This window comes from Numida meleagris, chromosome 2 (genome assembly GCF_002078875.1).
Source record: "Numida meleagris isolate 19003 breed g44 Domestic line chromosome 2, NumMel1.0, whole genome shotgun sequence".
In the NCBI taxonomy this organism is placed as follows: Eukaryota; Metazoa; Chordata; class Aves; order Galliformes; family Numididae; genus Numida; species Numida meleagris.
Genome location: NC_034410.1, coordinates 114,494,293 through 114,516,863, shown reverse-complemented (window position 1 = coordinate 114,516,863; position 22,571 = coordinate 114,494,293). Strand labels below are relative to the sequence as shown.

The following is a 22,571-nucleotide window of genomic DNA, read 5'->3' as shown; positions in this document are numbered from 1 at the left end:
CTGGATCATTTGAAAAATAGTCCTTAGACAAATGTTCTGAAACAGAACATCTTACAAGTGATGGATTTAATTTTGGGTTGATTTTGTTTAGGGAGGAGGAGTTATGTTGTAAGGTGTGCTCTTATAGGGAAGGTGAGGAGATGGTTAAGGGTTTTATTTGTATTTTACACAAATCTGGAAGTAACTCTTTAGCTCTAAATATGCCCCCACACTATTTCTCAATTAAAGATCTTACTACGTCTTTGAAGAGGCTTTTGAAAAAAAAAAAAAAACTTACAGTGACACCAAAAACGTCTTAAAGTACAAGCTGAAGGCACAAAACAGGTGGAATATGGTGGGCAAGTCTGGATAGAGTAATGAATGGCTGCTGAACGTGCTTGCTTTCCACTGATCTGAGTGGCTAGAGGAGCGTGCAGTGCCCACTGATTTTGGCATAAGCCCAGCAAAAAAGGTCAGTATTAATTTGTTTGTTGCCGGAAAATAAGAGAAGCAAGATATCACAAGAAGGCACATTGCTGAAAGTAGCCTCTGTGATAGCACTTAAAAATATAGTTCAAATACACAAGAAAATTAATGATGTGATTAACATATTTTAAAAAGTCACACAGATATATTTGCAGGGGTAATTTAAAAAAATGACAGAAGTACACTCTTGGCCATTGCTTCTATAAGCTGTTGTTACCCTGCAAAGACTGTAGATTAGGCGTAACTATCCATTTCTCTGCATATCTGTTCACCTTTGATTTTGACATTCTGTGGCCAATGGGATATTTTCCATTGACTCCTCTGAAATCTAGACTTCCCCACCTTTCTTCTCAGAGGAAAACCAGCTAGCTTTCTATTACTAAATGCATTCCTCATCTGCGACACTTCATTACTGTCAAAGACATTTAAAAGGTTTGGATATAATAAATAAAAAATTGCAAAAAGCTACAATAGAATTCTAGATTCAAAATTATATTTTATCTAAAGATGAGAATATAGAGTATAATTATAAATTCATACTGCACATGAAAGTGAAGCAGGACTCAAACTCTTCTAATATCTCTCTCTAGTCATTTCAACTGCTCACGGTTTGCTTTCCTTTTCAAACCTAATGAAAAGAAAAACCTAATGAAAAGAAACACAGACCATGGGTTTAGAAATGTGCACAAATTAATAATGTAGTGAACCTTACATGACTTGGACTCCGGTGACGGTGGAGAGATATTGGATACGGCAAGGTCACTCTTTGACTTTTTAGGCTTCTTTGCATTTACCTGCCAAGGCTTATCATAACTTCTGAAATCTCTCCTTGTTCCTTTATTTTCTGTTTGAAGAATAAAATCCAGCAATTATAACCTTCACAGGGTTATTTTTCAAAGACTTCATAAACAATTAATTCAGAAATTCCTAGTCTTATCAATGCAAATTAAAGATAGCTCTTTTTGCACTCCTTTCTCTGATTTTTGCTATATCTCATATATTTTTTTATTTCCTAAATACTGAGAAATTCCTTAACGTTCTTTTATTTAAAAACACACTCTTTTGGTTTTTATTATGAAGAAGTCATTAACCACTCTACTGTAACATTTAGCAGCTTATGTCTAAAACTTTAATATAAATAGTTAATTCGTCAAGCAGTTAACAACAAAAAACTGTTGGAGATCTATTATAGTCTGAAACAGATAATCAGTCGATTTTTAGATGCAAAAGCAACATTCTCAGAAATGCTTGTAGCAGAGTATCAAAGTTAAAATTTCCACTTTGCAATCACAGCAAATATTTTTTTCGAGAATCTACAATCAGAAATTATCTGCAGTGGAGTTCACAAAGTAGTAATAGCACATTAAGTGTTAGAATGATGGCTTGTTAAAAATGCCTGTAGTAAAACCAACCAAACAAACAACCAAACCAGCAAAATCCAACAACCTCAATACCTCAGTATTTAAAGGGAGGTTATAAACAAAATGGAGACAGAGTTTTTATACAGGTAAATAGTGATAGGACAATGAGGAATGTTTTTAAACTAAAAGAGAAGCATTCAAGGCTAGGTTGGATGGACCTGATCTATTGGGGTGGATGTTTGTTAAGGTCCTCTCCAACCCATGACATTTTATGATTCATTCTATGATTCTATTAGCTCAGCCTATGCACATTAAATTCAGTCTCTACTGGACAAACAGGATTTATTGTATGCTCAAAACCACAGAGTAGTACCTCCACAGTAAGTACATGAGCATCCAAGAAACAATGCAGGAAAACTGTGGGAAGATTATAGTGTAGCCCTTTCCATCTTACAGAACATACCTGATGTTTCACTCTCTGCCCAAAGGGCAGCAGAGCCAGACAGCGTTCTCTGAAGCTGACCGCAGTTCCCTTGTTTAGACTGGAGATGATCGATTAAAAATGGGATTGGCTGGTCAGGTGTCTCTGTTATCAGCTTGGTCATCAACTCCTTTAGAAAATTTAGAGAAAAAAAAATAAAAAAAATTAGAGGAATATTGTACCTAATCTTATACTTACTGACTTAAAGAACCATTAATAAAAATCCTGTTTTCAACTTATAAACAAGCAGCTGGATACACCCCCTCTTCAAACTAATACTATCTTTGCCCAAAGCAGAGTTAACACCTGAAATGCTCTCAGTCTTTTAGCAATCATCTGATATAATTTACACAAAAATTTACACAAATTAACCTGACCCCTGCTACCTGCTAGAATTTACACAGAACAACCTGAATGCTATTCTCTCAACCTTTCAGAGCCAGCACCATTTCAGAGCAGTGAGTAGCTCTTCTCTGGCCACAATGCCAGGTTTCTTCTGCATGGAAGTCAGTACATCAGGAGAGCTGGTCTACCAGACATGAAACAGTGACTACGCATTCACATATGTGAACTCTAAGACCCAGTCAAACAGAGAAAGCTATTTTTTGAAGTCCTTCAAAATCTTATTGCATAGACACAAGCATTATGTTATTGCACTGTTGCAGACATGGATACAAAACCAATCTCCCATGTATATATTGACACATTCTTCTTGTTGTACACAGTGGCCTCAACTGGTTGCACAAAGAGAAGCAGTCTCCTTATTGTTCCAGTTCTTTCCTGGCTCCCTACACAGATAAGGAATTTAGAAGGAAGATGTGGCTCTGTTCTGGGCTTGTATCTTGAGTGGAAATCAATTACTTACGTGGGTCAATATATAACATCAATATACAAAAGAATCAGGACAAAAAAAAATCAGGCTATTAAAAACAAAACAGTTAAGTTACTAAGAGCATTACAAAACTGGAATAGCTTGTCCAAAGAAGTTGTGGATGCTCCATCATTCAAAGAGTTGAAAGTTGAGATGGATGGGGCTTAGAGCAACATGATCATGTGAAAGATCATCCTATCCACAGACTAAATAATCTTCAAGGATTCCTTACAACCCAAAATCATTCTCATTCTCTGATCTATCCCCAAGCATAAATCTTACCAGAACTTCTGTACACTTAAGTCTCTATCTTTTTCTCACATCATTTTATGGGTAATTTTTTTTTAAATACCAGTAGTTACTTGGTATTAAAATCAGTTAGCTGCGTTGGAAGAAGATAGTTAAGAGTGAGTATAACAAAAATGCCTGTTAACGTTAAAGAGGCATTTGGATAATACCTTAATAATGCACTTAAATTTTTGGTTAGCCCTTAAGCGGTCAGGCAGTTGGACTCGATGACCTTTGCAAGTCACTTCCAACTGGATTATTCTATTCACTTGTAAACATAAGTAACAGTAGGCAGTACTTGTAAGACAGTAAGCTATAGTCCAGTGCTTTCTGTTCTTTTTATTCAAGTAGGGATATAAAAATTAGGTGCAAGTGAAAAATGAAAGAGAAACAAGCTTTCCATTTCAGAAAGAGAAATTAAGCTTCAGAAAACAAAATAGTGTGATTTTCAGCAACCATGCACAGGAAACAAAAAAGTATAACTTCATCTAGACTATCTTTCACCAAAGTAGGAAAATCCCTCTGATACACATCATATGAGAAAAATCCAGAAGTTGGAATAATTCATCTTTTGGTTGCTTAGCAACATTCTAACAGCAAACCTTTTTTCCCTGCCAAAATGCAAAATTAGTGACAAGTGGAAAGATGCAATTTTGTGCTCTTAATGGACCACAATAGCAGTAGGAATTCCACTGCAGAGGATTCTATTACCAAAGAAAAAGTGTCAATCCGTAAACTCTAAGTTGCAATTTAAATCATTTATTTGATTATGGTCTGAAAAATTAATTTTTCTGTTGCAGATTAATAAAAACTAGATGATAAGAACTGAGAGGCATGCATTGATACTATTAATTTTCTGTAGAGATGTGTGGGTGCTGGTAATACACTACAAAATTAAATGTAGCTTGAGGAAAGATAAGAAGAAGATGTCTACACATCAATGTATGATCAATGCTATTTGATTGTTGCCATCACTAACTTACTTTTTATAGGAAGAAAAGGTCTTTAATTAAAAGAAACATATCCAATAAGTTGAAATTGAGATATAGCGATGAAACTTAAAAACACAGTTGCACAGAAAGGTGATGTGACATCAGCTGCTACTCAGGACCAGTTTTTTTATTCACTATTATACCAAAAAAGGGACCTCAGTGATCTAGAGATCAGTGGTGTTCCCGAGCATCATCAGGTAATCAGTGCCATTCTGTGACAGCAACTTCAATAAGATTAAAAGACCTATAGGTAGAGGCTATTTTAATTAAATAAAAAATTAACAACACAAAATTAATTGTGCCAATACTGTACATATGAAGGAAAAAAAAAAAAAAGTTCCTACTTCATGAGGAATTCTCATAAAATGAAATTAGTATACAATTCCAAAACATTTCCACTTCTTTACATGGTATCAAAGGACTTATCTCCATTCACCCAGGCTCCAACCTATGCTGTTGATGCCCATGACAACTGTAAAGATGAGACTCCTGTCATCCCTAGCAAGTAGGCAGTTAACAGGAAATAGGTGATTCGCCTGTCTTTGGCTGTTTGGTTAAGACACAGCAGGGAGGGAAAGCAAAAACTTCCCAAAGGCGATAACTGTGCTTGGCACTCAGCTCACATATTAGGTAAAAACCCTGTTTTTTTCTCCAGTTAAGAATACACTATAGTTTAGGAATGCCTACAGTGAGGACGTTCTCAACACAGCACCATTCCATGTTAAAAGAGAAACTGTCTTAAATTTCCATTTGAATTATCCAAAGCTTACCTGATGCTCTCATCTGTTGCTTGGATGACATCCTAGTAGACAGCAGGATAAATGTACTCCACAGAATTCTAAATACATTCTTACAAGTTTGAAATATTTCAAAAAAGATGTCAAAGATGGCAAAGGTATTAAATGAAAAACTGAAGTGCACAAGTTACAAAAGTAAAATTCCTTTCTGGATAGCAGCAGTCTGATGTGACTCACAATGTGCTAAGTAGATAAGTTTTCTCCAAAAAAAAAATAAAAAAAGAAAATAGACCAACTTCTCAATGAAGCCGCCTCTGCACTAACAGCAGAATTAAAATGGCACAAGATAACTAAAGCTAGGATTCATTTCATTTGAAAAATTCAAGAGAGAAGTTTCGACTATGCATGAAAAAAACACTGCAAGATATTTACATGCCTCTAAAAATATTAATTACATTTTTTGCCTTTTTAGCCCAGGTTTCTACATTTTCTAATTTTTCCCCAATTTCACCTAATTCAAAAAATAAAAAAAGTGTTGTCTATTTTTACAAAATGTTTTTCCATGCACATATCTCATGATAACGAATGAAGTCATGACAGACTGGGTCTCCAAAATGCCAGATGAACTCATCACACATCATCTCTTTCCTCCTACCTTATTTCCACTGCTACAACTTCCGAGTCTGTGTCCTTTTCTATGCCCTTTTGCCCTCTCTACCAGTGAGACTCTCTCAGACTACCCCCTCCAGCTGTGTAACAGGTGAAGAAGCGTGTTCAAAGGTCAGTACCTATTAATTCCCTTTGCACTCATGAGAGACGCACAGGAAAGTGGTGACAAGGAACCTGCAAGATTACTACAGACCTCAGCGCTTGGGTAAATACGTTCATTTCTGTTGCTTTCCCACTGAATTGCCCCAAATTAGGTCCTGCCCCATCCAGAATGTGCTCTGAGCAGAAAAAAAAAGAAAGGAAGAGCAGAAAGGTGAAATAATCTTCAGTATAACATATACTTTAACACTCACTAATTTTAGCAAGCTACATTGCTAGACTGTTTTAAAAAGTTATTGATATTTCCAAAACAGAGATTCATGCACATATTAATAAGGGTGTGAAAGATCTTGGGGAGGGAGTAGTGCAGGGGGGCAGAGGGATGAACAACAGAGAAAAAACTCCTGTATTTCAGGACATAACTAGTGACGGAATATATTAAGTCTTTACAAAGAGAAAAATTGTTCGCTGTTGTGCTGTCCTGAGGTCCTCCACTCATTATTCAATGTAGCCTCAAAATTTAATTTCCCTGTGACTGTCCATGCACTTAATATAAATTAAACAGTCTTCATAGTCTATTAATTATCACCCCAATTACAGGAAGGCTCTAATTATCTATGTCTAAATGTACCTACCAGGTTATTAAGTTAATTAAGAGACATTCTATCTTACCTTGTAATTGATAACAGTAAGTAGACAACAATCACAGGTTTTAACTATATAGACATCTACAGACTATGGTAGAGCATGCACAGATTTTTGGCAGTACTACACTCTGACTTCATATTTTAAATCAAATGTTTGAAGTTGGCAGAGTAAATTACCCTCAAAATATATCTGTTCCCTCTCCTCTGACCAAATAAAAAGACAAGGAGGCTTAGCTCAAAATACAAGGTTTGGATAGCGTTCAGTTCAAAATTAAATAATTACATTATTAATTGAATTCAGTAGTATTCACACAGTTGTCAGTGAAGAAGCCAAGGGTGTCCAGAGAGCTGCTCAGCTAACCAGACAGTATATGTCCACTTACGATAAGAAGAATTGCTCTTCGGGCTCCACTGACTGTATTGACCGCTTTGCCCACAACAGAGCTTAGACACCAGACAGTGTGATAGACTGAAGACAGGCAGACATCTACATGTAGGTTTGGAAGTCACTTCATAAGGCTGTAAGGGAACATAAACTCTAAAACTGATTGAAAGCCTAATTTTAATAGAGGGGTTTAGAGATTTATGCATTTGCACCCTCTTTCTGATTTGTGCAGTAATAACCTAAGGAAACTTTTTTCAAGATATTTACCTGGAATTGATTAAAAATCTTCAACCAGCTCTTTCTTTATCCAAACACGACTCATTCTAGCCATTTCAGCCTTAGCTACATTTAATGTCACAAAACTGCATTACACACTACAGCACACAATGAAATTACTTTGGAAATACTAGCTTAACGCTTTCTGTTCAGTTGTATCATGGACCTTAAGCGGTCCTAACAAATTTCCTTCAGTGGTGGTACTGGGAAGGAAATCCACAATATTGGACTAGTGGAGTAGGTAACATTTTCAGACAAGAAAGACCCTTAAAGTCATAAGAGTCTTGGACAGCCTTGGACTTAGCTATCTATGTCTCATGCTGCTTTTTCCATATCAAATCAAACCAAGTTCTGATATACAAAATTGTTAAAGTTTTAGCTCATATAATGAGGAAAATGAGAGATTCAGAAAACAAACATCATTGAATAACTAAAAGTCCTCCTGAAACATTCAACTATTAATTACCTTTACCAATTCTATACTAAAAGATCAATTTCTGGGGCTATGGTTACTAATCATACATACAGAGAGTCTATGGAGAGCGAAATGGAGACAACATTCCATCTGCTACAAATCCACAGCAAATCACACGGTCAGTTCCCCGAGTTGGATGAACTAGTGCTGTCTGATGCAAATCCAACTCATGAACATAATGGCCAATAAAATATCCATCACTGATCTTACTGATGGAGAAACAAAAACCTTTTATATATATGGGGTCTGATGGACAGTTTTGAAGTTCCACTGAGTAATCTCATGATAGTTCACCATAACCACTGCAAATGTGCACGTGTAATATCTATCTGAATCTCTTGCTGTACTTTTCCCTTTGAGAATTTCTTTCTGCTTCTCTTATTCTTGATATTTCAAATATCTTTGACCCTAATCAATCATATCACTTTCAACCTCACAAAATAGCTTCAAACATCTTTACTCTTTGGCTTTATTTCTGAAAGTTTTCCTTTCTTCCTTTCAATCATTTTAGACAAGAATGCTGTTTACAGGGAGGTCGCTGGCACTAGGTTACTCCAGAACATTAACTACTTCACAGTAGCAGAATGAAAGGTAAAGGTATGTTATCTCTCACATGCCAAGTGTCACTTTTTCTCCCCCAGTTTTCAAATCACAACAATTTTCAATAATAGCTTATATTTCTTTCCGCAGCCCTCTATCTCTGCATAACAATCACACATTTGAGGAATCATTCTTACCGTATCATTATCTGGACTCAGCGAGGATTTATCAAACAAGGGTAGTTCATATTGCAGTAGACATACTGTAAGGTTTATCTCAAGTGTAATTCAGAAATATTCATCAGTTTCCACCCACTCTATCAATCAGACAAAACACTTCACGGTTCAACCAAGAGAAAAGAAAAACCTCCTGGTCGTCTGAAAGGTTTGAAGGATGTGTACTGAAAGGAATACACACAGATAAGGGCTAGGAAAGAGTATCACAACCTGGACTGATTTCCTTAAATTAAAGCACTAAGGTAACCATGACTGCACCACATTCCGGCCTCTTCCTTTGTTGTTTCTCTGATCAACTGAAGTAATCTTACCCTAATTTCCAGGTCTAAGGTGAAGTTACTACTTCCCCAGCGTTCAACAATTCTGTAACTGTTAAAAAATTACATGATATTTCCAGCTTAAACTTCACTGGCAGTTTACACCTACCTGGAATAGACTTTTTTTTTTTTTTTTGAGGGAAGGTTACACTAGGAATTAAAGCACTAGGTATTTTCAAGGCTGCCTCAGATCAAACCCTGTCCAGTAAAAAAGCATCCAGCAGCCACTCACTCATTCCAGCACCCACAGAACGGGGGAAGAGAACTGGAAAAGCAAAAGCAAGAAAAACTTGTGGGTCAAGATAAAGATAGTTTAGTAAACGAAATGAAAACAAACCAAAAAACACAAGTGATACAAAGGCAATCACTCATCATCTTTCACAAGCAGGCTGATGGCCAGGCGTTGTCCGAGCAACAACTACCTTGGAAAAAACCTATCCCTTACATTTTACTGCTGAGCGTGACATTATACATTGTGGAACATCTCTTTGGTCAGCTCAGTTCAGCTGCTCTGATAGCATCCTTTCTCAGCTTCTTGCCTACTCCAGTTCGTACACTGAGGGGGCAGAGCAGGGAGCATAGATGGCCCTAATGCTGTACTGGCACCAGTCAGCAACAGCTGCAACGTTGGTGTGCTACAACCACTGCTTCAGTCAGAAGTCTAAAACACAGCACCATGTGGTTTGCTGTGAAGAAAATCAACACCATCCCAGCCAGATCCAGTACAGTTCTGCACAGTAATGGTTATTAGGAGTTTATAACTGGAGATTAGAAGGAGTAGGCTGTAGTTGAAAAAATGAATGGTACATTAAGGGACTGAATTGGAAAAGGATTTAAGCTTAGATCATTTTGATGCATGAGAAGTAAATAACTATAAAGTCAGGTGCATGCATAAAATGCCTTGGTGAATTAGATAAGTGCTCTAGGACTGAAGAATGTTAAGCATTTCCTACCTTCCAGAAGCCTACCCACAAAAAATTAGGTCTCTTTTAGAATTTATTTATACAAACATTTTGAAGATCGATAAAAGTAATGCAGCTACCAACCATACATATCGGCTGCTTTTCTGTTTTTGTTATTTTGTTTTGTTTTTAACTGTATTACTTTTCCCAGTAAAGTTTAAGAAATGCAAATGTATGTATTAAAATTAGATCACACATTGGATACGCTGCTGATAAATTATCAAAAGAAAAATTCATCAGAAACACATGCATCCCATTTATCACTTCTAATGCAATTTTCTGGTTCTTATTTTCAATATTCAGGGGAATTAAACTGATTGATTCACCAGTGCTTAAAAGAAAATTAGTATGCAGGACATGATTTAATACTTTTTCCAGTGAGAATCTCATTATAATATCTACTCACAATACCAGAAATATGACACTGACAAACTTGGTCTAAAAATTAAGAGTCCCAATTTCACATTATTTAAAATTCCAGTTTTCAACACAGCAACTCTTAATTTTTCTGACAGAAGCAGCACCGAACTGCAGTCGGTCAACTGCATAAGGCTGGCAAACCTTCTGAGAAAGGCACATACCCATCCCACCCAATGTCCAAAGCTGCGTTACAAGCAGCGAAGAGCAGGCCTACCAGTACCCAGAAGCAACATCTCCAATACCCCTACTTTCTTTACAGCACTATTACCTGCAAGCTGGTGCTGGGTTTTGTTCCCCAAACACAGGACAGTCTCAAAGAAGGCCCTGTCCAATCTCTTTTTATGGATCTCCTGAAAGCAAGAAGTTTGATAGCCTGGCGCTGTGCTGCAGTCTCCCCACTTCATGTGGCTATCTACTACTATAAAGTGAATAAAATTATGGTTTTGTAGGTAATCACAAAATACCTAGTGGCAACACAAAGTGAATACGCTTGTGATTGAGTCACTGCTTTAGACTGGTCTGTTGAACTTCTAGTTTAGGTCATGCTGCAAAGAACACAAGCAATTGGAAGAGAAAACTCTACTTCCGCAAAGCTTAGCGATAACCAAAATAAATTCATAGCCTAAGTAAAGGTCATTCTCTAACAATAAGAATTTTACTAAGAAAGTGTCAGGCTAACTTTGAAAATGGTCAGTGAAATAACAGAATCCTTAGAGTTGGAAGGGGCCTTTAAAGGCCATCTAGTCCAACTCCCCTGCAACATAACAGGGACACCTACAGCTAGACCAGGTTGCTCAGAGCCCCATCCAACCTGACTTTGTATATCTACAGGGACGGGGCTACGACCACATCTCAGGGCAACCTGTTCCAGTATATTTAAAAGCAACCTGAAATAGGTAAATACAGGGCTTAAATGCATTAACATAAATTCTTTATAGGAACAGAATTTTCTGCTCTAGCGCACAGAAATACACACACACGGGGGCAAAACATGCATAACTAGAAATACTGAATGTGTTCTTCATTATTATTAGTAATATTTTGGGAATATGTGAAAGAAAGCGAAACAAATTTTCCAGTGTTTTGCATTTATTCAAATGAATACATTCACAATCACTGTAATGACTAGACAATTGACGTAAACAGTAATTGATATATTCATTAACGTAATCATAATATGCAATCCAAATTCCACCTAAAACACACAAGTAGAATTCCTTCTGTTTGTCAAAGACATTTATTTGCTGTAAAATTACTTTGACACATATTTGATATTACAGGCTGTGATATATCTTAGATTAACAAATGTGCATAGTCCATGAATTTTCCATGTTAAGCCAGTCCTCGAGTTAATATCATTTACACATTAAAAAATGGCTCTTCATATATATGAAATACTGACCTTCAAAATGAGCATGCTAAATTTTCTCCACTTCACATTTCATCATTTTAAAAGCAAAATTTTAACAAGTTATCTGTATAACAAAACTGGTGATGAACAGTCACATCAGAAAGGCCTGATATTTTACTTGGACAATTTCCTCTGTGGATAACAGTGTTGGAGTAAAGAAAAAGTGACAATGTGACTTTTATGACATTTACATATCATCTGTTAGTGTTTGAAAATCTTGCTTAAAATCAGATTTTCTATAAGTTTTGGAGTTTTTCTATCATTTCTATTTTAAAAGCTACTAACTGTCTGCAAACCCACAGCATTCAAGGCAGAACACCAGCACTGAGCAGAACCCTTTGACTCTTCCAAACAAAGATTTCCTGAAGAAATTACTGTATGTTAATGGTGAATACCACTAGAGGAATATCCCACTGGAAATTGTTTGGCTGTACCCATCCAACAATGAAGTCACCCATCCAACAATGAAGAAGTAAAGAAAAACACACTTAAGATTATCGGGTGAGCTTGGGACACATATATCAGAATCCCAGGCCCTGCACTCAACTTGGTCATCCAGCTTTCTCTACTCATTGTTCTTAGCATAGCAGGAACACAATGAGCCATCTAATGCTCATTTATCCAAATAATTTACCAGCAGGCATAAGGAAGATTTCTAAGGCTGATGTCATACATGAATGAAGGAGGAAATAAAACAAACAGAAAATGAAACCAGTAATAATATACCTAGCATAAACATATATACATGAATACAAATAGCTGGAAATGAAAGAAAAAATCTAAACTGCAGGGTCACATTCCTAAAGCTTTAAAACATTGAATCTCGCCAGCCATCTCTCATAGGTATACATACGCGCAAAGATTTCCACTTTTAAATAATTTAAGCAAGCATAAATTTGAACAAAGAAGACATACCCCTCATGGAAGAGGATCAGGTCAGGAAATGCTTACGGAAACCGGGCATTCCTAAATCCACGAGCCCTGAAGGGATGCACCTATGAGTGCTGTGGGAGCTGGCTGATGCGATTGCAAGGACACTCTAGATAATGTGTACTCAGTCGTAGCAACTGGGAGGAGTGCACGAAGGCTGGAGGAAAGCAAATGTCAGTCCTATCTTCACGAAGGGCAAGAAGGAGGACCCAGGGAACTACAGGCTGGTCAGCTTCACCTCGATCCCTAACAAGGTGATGGAATAACTAATCCTGAAATTCATTTCCAGGCACATGAAGGAGAAGAAAATCATCAGGAATAGTTGGCATGAATTCAGTCAAGAGAAAGTCATGCCTGACCAACCTGATAAGCTTCTACAATGAAATTACCAGCATGATGCATGAGCAGAGACAAGTGGATATTGTCTTCCTGGACTTCAGTAAGGTCTTTAACATTGTCATTGACATAAGATCCTCAGAGAGAAGCTGTTGAAGTATGAGCTGGATGAGCAGACAGTAAGGTGGATCAAAAACTGGCTGAACAGCCAGGCCTAGAGGGTCATAGTCAGTGGTGGAAAGTCTCGTTGGAGGTCAGTAATAAGCACAGTACCCCAGGGATCAGTACTAGATCCAGTCCCATTTAACATCTGAATAGTCTGGACAACGGGGTAGACTGTACCCTCAAGAAATTTGTGGATGACATAAAACCAAGGGGAGTGGCTAATTTACCAGATGACCATGCTTCCATCCGGGGGGATCTTGACAGGCTGGGTTGACAAGGATTTTCAAAACATCAAAAAAGAGAAAAAGTCCTGCACCTGGAGAGGAACCCCACTGGAAAGCTGCTCTGCATAACAAGACCTGGAAGTCCTGTTAAACAGGTTAAACAGGTGTCAGCAGGGTGTCCTTGCTGCTATGAAGGCTGAATGTATTCTTGGCTGCATTAGGCAAGGTATCGCCAGCAGGTTGAGGGAGATGATCTATCCCCTCTACTGAGCATTGGTGAGGCCACACCTGGAGTGACATGCTCAGTTCTGGCCACCCCAGTTCAAGAGAGACAAGGACACGCTAGAGAGAGTCCAGCAAAGGGCCACAGAGATGATTGAGGGACAGAAGCACCTCTCCTATGAATAAAGGCTGAGAGAGCTAGGTCTGTTCAACCTGTAGAAAAGGAAGCTCAGGGGGACCTCGTAAACATCTGAAAGGAGCGTGTCAAGAAAACAGAGCCAGGCTCTTTGCCCACTGCAGAAGAGCATTTTACAAGATCATCTAGTGACAGTACAAGGGGTAATGGCTTTAAACTGAAAAAGCATAGAATAAGATTAGATATAAGGAAGAAATTACTTACTATGAGGGTGACAAGGCATTGGAACAAGTATCTCAGAGAAGCTGTGGAAATCCCATCCCCGGAAGTGTTCAAAACCAAGTTGGATAGTGCTTTGAGCGATCTGATGATCTAGTGGAAAGTGTTCCTGTTTATGGTAAGGGGGTAGAACTAGATGATCTTTACAGGCTCTTCCAACACAAACCATTCACTGACTCTGTGATTCTTTTCAGTGGTGCTTTGCACCAGGACAAGAGGCAATGGGCACAAACTTCAACACAAGAGATTCCATCTAATCATCAGGAAGTATTTCTTTACTGTATGGGTCACCAAACACTGGCACACGTTGTCCAGAGAGGCTCCTTCTTGGAGATCTCCAAAAGGTGCTTGGACATGAGCTTGGGCATCCTGCTCTGTGTGTCCCAGCCCAAACAGGGGCTGGGCCAGACAGACCCAAAGTTCCCTTCCAATCTCAACCAGTCTGGGATTCTGTGAACTTACAGATCTAGAAGAAGAAATTATGGTTTGATCGGAATGCTCAAATTTCAGCATTCCATTTCAGACCTCTTGGGCCATTTTAAGGCTCAATTCACGCTTTGTATGGAAGTTAAAATCACATCAGTTGCACAGCAGTAATTAGGTGGTATCTTTAATATATAACGTTTTGAAATTACTTACTAAACCAAGATACAACAATCATATACTGGCTATAAATTTAAAATAAAAAAATAATGTTTCTGTCCACTTACATATCCACTTTATTTAATCAGCGCACTTACAATATTCATTTCTAAGTTTAAGCACAACCTCATGGGTTATTTTTATCTAATGGGGTTGGAGTTTTTTTTTTTTTTTAAGCATGGCTTTTATAAGAGAGAGAAGGAATCTTTTTCAGTTCAATCACTTAAAGATTTTATTACCAGATTTCAAATAATAATTTTAAGACTTCTGGGCTTATACATGATTGTACTAGGAACACTACAGACCAATAAAAGATTACAGAATCTAAACAAAGATTTAAGGAAAACTTAGCTACCCAAAGCTAAAATTGGATCCTGACAATCTCTGTAGCACTGATAACATTAGTATGACTTGAATATACTCCAAGTACATAAACTGTAAGTGAATCTGTGTAATCTGATATACCTTTGGAATACTCTTATTTTATCCAAACACCTCAGGATCAAACAAAGCCAATCACAGTGAAGTGACCAGAATCCAAGATTACTTTTTCAAGGTAGCTGCCTGAATGACTACGCTACAGTCTGCTGACACTCTCCTGCAAGGAGATGCAAGTCTAATCCCTACAGGCTGAATGGGACACTGAACAGAGGATCTCACAGTCCCCAGTGAAGTGAAAAATAGAAGGATTCTCTGACCACTTCTGACTGAATTGTACATTCAAAAAGCAAGCATTGATCAGTGTTTTGTTTTGTTGTTTTTTTTTTGTAAGAATAACAGCAGATCCTAATCTTCTAAAGAGTGCTTTAAAAATAAATAAAAAATATTTTTAAAAAATCCACATAAAAACACAAACCCTAAGTAAATAGCTTTTTTGCCTTCCTAAAAAGTTTTAGCTTGTGCTTTCACGCAAATATAATGGAATACCTGGGGCAGAATGCTATGAATTTTAATGAAAATAAAAACTGTGAATAGACAACGTTGGATTGCATGGATTATAGGTGGAAAGTACCTTTGAGTTTTATATTAACAAGAACAAAGCCTGTACTTGGGCTGCATACAAAGTTATGGCAATCAGCCTCAGATGTAGGAATGAGAGGTGATAAAGTGTAGTGAGTCGATGTGGCAAGGTTTTGGTGGCAGCAGGGAGGGCTGCAGAGGTGACTCCCATGAGCAGTGCCCAGCACTTCCCCATGTCAGAGCGGAGCTAGCTCCAGCTGCTCCAAAAGGGACCCACTGCTTCCAGAGCTGAGCCATAAGCAATGCTGGATGTGCTCTGGGAGAGCAGATTTAAGGAAGGGAAACACCGCTGGGCAGCAGCAGCTGGGAGACAGGACCAAGAAACATGAGAGGAACAGCCCTGCAGCCACTAAGGCCAGTGCATACGGAGGGCAGCCATGGAGGAGCCCACAGGGCAGCAGTGGAATTGGCTGAAGGAGTCACAGCCCAGAGAGCCCCAACAGGAGCAGGCTCTGGGATGGAGCTGCAGCCTGTGGAGAACAGCACACAGGGCAGGACTGGGGGAGCTGCCATCTATGGGGACTCCTGCAGTCCTGAAGGGTGGGCCCTGTGGTACGCACCCATGTTGGAGCAGTGCTTGGAGAGCTGCAGCCTGCAGAAAGCCCACAGAAGATGAGCTGGGGAAGGACAGCATCCTGTGGGAGGAACCCATGGCGAGCAGGGGCAGAGAGTGACTATGGAGGGGCAGCAGAGACAAAACATTATGGGCTGACCACAGCCCCCATTCCCCTGTGCTGCTCAGGAGGAGAAGGTAGAAGAGAGCAGATGGGTGGAAGGTGTTTTTTGTTTGCTTTTAGTTCTCACCGCTCTATTCTGTTTGTGGGGTTTCTGGATCATCATACAAGTACTATCAATGCAGTGGTAGGGTCTAATAATGTGAGTGACCAATCCAGGATGCCACAGACATTTCCCTATTTTGTTACTAAAAGTACAGCCTTTTTTGGATCACACCCTCCATGATTGTTGCCTTGCTGTCCTTCTCAAGGCCTCTTTTTGAAATCACGTAACTGCAATCATAGAAGCACGTATGTTACAGTACATCTCTAAGTTAGTGCCACTTGCACAAAAAAGCTATATTGCATTAAGACATTAAAGCCTCATTTCCAGTGAAGCCTTGACCTGATGATAATTCCAAAGTAAGAAGTTTGCCTCTGGAAACTGCCACCTAGATGCCTTCTGCACGTGTTCTACAAGTAGTATTGCACTTATACAACATCAAATTTAGTCAAGGTGTATAAAAAGATAAATACAAAATGATGTTCAAATAAATTATGCTTTCCAGTCATGTAACCAAAGTTATTAACTATTCTGTATGGTTTTTAATCTTGACCAAGAACATTTAAATAATTCATAGAGAAGTTCAAGTAATAGCCAGCAACACAAAATGGAGAATGGGTCTTACTAGGGTCCTGGATAGGGAAGTTTGAACACAGATGTGATTATCCTGAATTTATCTGTCGACATAGCTTAACCCCAATGGCAACAGATGCTCCATGAGATGTAGAACTTGCTTAAGTCATGTCATTTAGAGATTTTCCTTCAAAACAGTACATACACTATTGTTGGTAATACTCAGTCCAATTACAAGTTTTGTTTATAGACTTTGAATAGATGAATATCTATTCAAGATATGCACCTTAATTTCCTTTTATTTACCTGTGAGAGATTGATTTGGTCTCATAAGACCTCATACCAATATTGAAATCAGTTTTTAAACAGAACGAAATGCTTATTATGTGCCAATACAACAGAGATTTCTGAACTGGAAAGGTCAGAATTTGTTCAATAGAAAAATCCGGAAATTCAGTTCCATCACAGCAGAACACAGAGACTTCTTCTATATATCTGCAGAATTTATGTACTGTGAATGAGGCTGAAGACTAATGAGTACTGACGAGGATATTTTAATATTGCACGTTAAAAATACAGAAAGATATTTCACATAAAAGCAATTACTTGATTGTTTTTGAAGATAACTGCATCTTTTCCCCCCCCTTACAGGAAAGGTCACCCTGATTCGCCTTCTACAGGTAACATAAGATACTACGTATCTTAACAGAACAATCACCAAAGCCACTGAAGACTATGTGCAAGCTGATACTGGATAGCTCTCAGATGCTATTGAGAACACACAACCCTGCGGAGTTTGGTTCTACACAGCTCATACTCTGTGCTCATTGCAAATGAAGATCACAAATTCTCCTCATTTACTAAGTAACACTTTTACACACATAGTAATTTTATCATGCATTCAGTTAGGACTAGCTGAGGTTTTTGCTTAATTTAATACCAATACGCTACTTTGCAGTAAAAAAACCCTGCAAAATCCACAATGAAAACAGAATGAAAAGACTTGGCCCCCTTCAATGCAGTAATTCAGGAATCCTTTGCCATGCAGAAGCCATCAGCATGTGGATATAATAATAAAGTTTGATTATAAATCTACGATTTCATGACATTAAAATAAGTAGTAACCAAAAAAACTCACTATTTACCCTTATTTTTCTATACTCCAGGGGACCTTCCATCTTTTTATGCACAATCATCTATTACATGCTACCACATGATAATGGCAACTGCAATGGTATCAGTGTAGCTGAGTATGACTTCAGCCCCATTTTGGAAGATAAATTAGTAATTCTAGTTCATTTGGAAGTAGAATCCACCTGTGATTGCTTCCATATGCACATTTACCATCCATCAGTTCACCCACCATTACTTGTATGACTTTCCTCATTAGCGAGCAAGAAGACAGAGAAATTGCCTTAATTATATCTTTTTTCCCCTTAATATTATTTTTAAAGTTCTGACAGATTTGTAACACACTTTGCCTTCATGGATAATCACTTCATTTTGAGTCAAATTAAAATAGATATTTTTATGCTTAAAGCTGAGCAACTTCTGAGAATGAATACCCTACTATAGTCAAACTACAAAACAAACTAAAGATGAGGCACATTCAAGAAAAAAAAGACACACGCATATCCATTTCGACCTAAGCAGTGCAGGCTAGAAGTATTGAGATTTAGAGTGTAACATGAACAACGAAGAATCAAGTATGAGAGATGCAGAACCAGGGGAAGGACATATTAACAATGAGTGCAGAGCTGCCCATGGGCCACCTTCTGGCTTCCCAAGCTGTCTCCTGCTAGTACTACCAGGTTCATTGCTCTGCCTGAGCCCTGAGAAAGTACAGGCATTGCCTTCGTCTCCATTTGCAAATGGTCCAAGCTGGTGGAACAATCCTCAAGGCCTACTGAAGACAAAGAGTAAGCTGTCCAACAGTCTGCTCCTATGAAGTAAAATCTGTACTTGCAAAGCAGACGCCTAGCTTACCTTCTGAAAAAGCATGCTGATACTGCCATTTCCCCCAGATCCCCTCTGCTTGCTTACCTGATCTACCAGAAATCTTGCGTGCAACATGTCCGGACAATTTCTAGCACTGTATGGTACCTTTCTATTGTTGCACCCAGCAGATGACAATATAGTGATAATGGAGTTTTCCAGCTGATATAGATTAAATTACACATAGTAAGGATAAACTGTTGCTTTCCTTTTGCACATCTTGATACACACTCAACAAAAAGCCAGCATGAAACCTGAAAAAAGGCATAGAAGGACAGAAGATGGCAACAATAACTCAGTAGTCATAATAAGAATAACACTTATCTACGTAACATTTAGCTCTGATCATTTAAGAAATTATGCGTTTTAGTCTAATTCTGGAGGATGTACATGATGTCAAAAATTTACTTTGAACATTGTATCTGGACAGTACATTATTTCCACATCCAAACATTAATTCCCTGTGCAAAGACACATTTACATCCTCTTACACAGAACTGTTACTTGACTTGTCTTTTTCACCTAGGTTTGCCTACTGGAATCACAGAGACAAAAAAATGCCTCTAACCAGCACAAAATGGCATTTACACAGGCGGTGTTACAAATCAAAGAGAGGTATAATAACTATCAGCAGCCTTTTCCCCTACTCCCATCCTTTCCTTTCAGCTTATTATAAAGCATGTCTCTTCCTCTGAAGCACCACGTACAAGAAGAACACTTTCCTATACAACTTCTGCATAGAAAGGGGCAATGGAGGACTTGCCTCAGACAGGACACTTATAGAATCACAGAACGGCTTCAGTTGGAAGGAACCTCAAGGATCATCAAACTCCAACCCCCCTGCCACAGGCAGGGCCGTCAATCTCCACATATAATACTAGACCACTTCCTTCCTTGCAGGTTGGATGTCCTAAAATCATGTCCAGAAAATACAGTCCCAGAAAACATCTCTCTTCAGCAAGACTGTTGAGCAGAAGTGAAAGAATACTGTATCTGTTATACTCTGCACAGGAAAATATCTAACTTTGTAGATAACATGCAATAGATATTGGACATGACTTAAGAGCAGAGATGGTCCACTGCCAAATGCACATTCTCTACAGCTCTACAGCTGCGTGGTTGTTGCAGACTCTGCTTCAGGCTGGGCCTGTACCTGTCCCTGAATCATAACAGCAAATAACTGGGTTCTGCCTTATCCATTTTTAAATGGGTACATTTCCTGTTTGTTTTCCTTTTGCAGATCTCGCTTCCTATGTTAAAAAAAAGTCAAAGTTAAAAGAAGAGCCACACTTGAATTGTTTATGCAAACTTGTGGCATGTTTTATATAAATCACAGTAATCAAGTATTCTTAAAACACATTCTCCAAAACTCATAAAGCGTGACTGTCAACTGGAATTGGAAACACACAACTAGTTTGTGTGTAAGACAAAAAATTAATGCTTAAGTACTGGCTTAAATGAAAAAAAAAAAACCAAACACAAAATCAACCATCTGGTAGGAGGCATATAAAAGCATTCCTTTTTCACATAAATATATATATGCACACACACAAAAATTACTGATATATATCAGGATCATTAAACAGTCCAGAATTCAACTGACAAACAAATTACGGGTTGCCTAAAACCCACCAAAGAGGGCTGATCCCAACCCTCTGCAAGAAATTAACTTTACCAGGCACCTAAACAAAGTCCACCTTCTTCCATGTCAGCATCAGTCAAAGCTGTTACTACTGCCAGCTTCAGATTTAAACAGTACGCTCAAGTACTATTGAAATTTGGAAGTACTTTAAATAAGTGTGGATCTCACAATTATTTTGACATTAGAGAATATTAGAAGAAAAAAACAGAGTGTTCCACTGAATGTACGGTAAAAAGATACAAAGAGAACTTTTTGATTATTATAATAGACCCTATAATTATAGGGATTTGCAGATTCCATTTTCTGTAATAATACAGTAAATTTTCATATGCTCCAATATTAGACATGGAAGCGCATCTGAAGCAAAGGTGTATTATTGAAGTCCTCTGTGTGAAAATAATTGCACCACTGACACTCATCAATGCTTAGTGAACATTTACAGAGACCAAACAGCAGATGAGAGCACAGTGAAGCGGTGGGTGGTGCATTTCAGCAGGAGTGACGGTAACTGGTCACCTCCACTGGGGCTCTCATTCATCGCTGGCAAAAATGCAGAGCTAATGGTGGTGGCTACGTTGAAAAACAGTGTTTTGTAGCTGAGAATGGGCTCTATCAAATATGTGTTCTTTGTATTTGTCATAGCTCCCATGGAAATAGGAAGAAGGCATTACTTTTGGAGGGACCTCTGTATTTTATATGCAGCCCAAGACAATTCCTCTTCACTCAGTGCAGCCCAAGTAAGCCAAGAGGTTGGACACCCATGGCGCAGAGTTTGCAAGCACTACTAGTCAATGCAATAGACAACCATGACGAGTGAAGATGGGATAAATGCTATTAATATTGATGGCTGATGTTTCCCCCAAAGGATTTGTCATTTTGTTCTCTATATAGTGAAGTCACAGAGACAGCTTGTAGGAGCTTAAAGAGACAACAAGAATATCAGCTCAGCCAAATGAGGAAGTACAGCTGAAAGTCAGGCTATCGCAAAAACACTGCAGCTGGCTTTAACAAAACATTTCAGTTTAATAAACTGAAAGATTTAAAGGATCAGTGCTTTTCAACAAGAAGAACAACAAAAACAGAAAAAGATTTCTAGCCAGCTTTGAGTTGCATGTCGTCAATCACTATCTTCCAAAAATGATGGCTATACATTTTACATTCTCAGATCTACTTACATCTGCTCATCATCATGTCATTATGAAGGATTTTTAAGATAGCACACCTTACATTTTAAGGACACACATGGAAAACGACATATAAAGACATAAGCTGATGTATGAGTGACCAAACTACTGCTAATTGTATTACTGGATTCTTTTCTTTTGTACCTCTCAGTATAACATCAGCACTTATGGCTGAAAATGAGAATCGTTCAAATTCAGATTCATATGTAATGGTATTGGGAAAAAAAAGCTGAAATATGCATATAGTTTTACCTTCATGATTTTTCTCACTGGTTACTCATGGTTTGTTCCTTTAAAGAGATACTGGAATACTCAAATCTTTATGAACTCTTCACTAAAGTAAGAAATGTTAACAACCTCCCTCACAGTAGCTATCAACAGCAGCTGAAAACTGCAAACTATGTCAATATTGAGCCAAAAAAAAGTGCCTGTAATGAGGAGATGTTAGATACTTTGGCCTCTGGGAGGACAAATGCAATGGTTGCTGAGGCTTAAAGCTGACACTTACCATAGCATGCCCACAAATAAAGCAGGCCTGAGATAATGGGGACAGCTAAATAAACATCAGCTTACATAATCAGGACGCTCTCTGCAGTCTAAGTTATAGGTTAAATAAGTTATGTATATGATTACAACAGTAAAGCAATTTTTACATTATACAAAACATAAGCATGTAAGAAGAAAAGTTATATTCATAACTTTAATGCTGTGCATTAAAAATATATATAAGTTGAGTACTTTTTTTTTTTTTTTACAAGAAAAAGAAGGAGGTAAAAAAAAGGAAGAAACATTTTTAAGAAGTCATAAGAAATTA

The 22,571-nt window shown here is 38.0% G+C and overlaps 1 protein-coding gene across 2 annotated transcripts in view; it reads right to left on the bottom strand.

Moving 5' to 3' along the window:
* Nucleotides 1–22,571, bottom strand: part of C2H8orf34 (chromosome 2 C8orf34 homolog) — a 165,863-nt gene that overhangs the window by 128,568 nt on the left and 14,724 nt on the right. For both annotated transcript variants that reach the window (XM_021388264.1, XM_021388263.1), the window contains exons 2-3: nt 2,290–2,437; nt 1,178–1,309 (exon numbers count right to left, since the gene is read on the bottom strand). In XM_021388264.1, the coding sequence (XP_021243939.1) occupies nt 1,178–1,309; nt 2,290–2,437 (280 nt within the window). The remainder of the gene's footprint in view (nt 1–1,177; nt 1,310–2,289; nt 2,438–22,571) is intronic.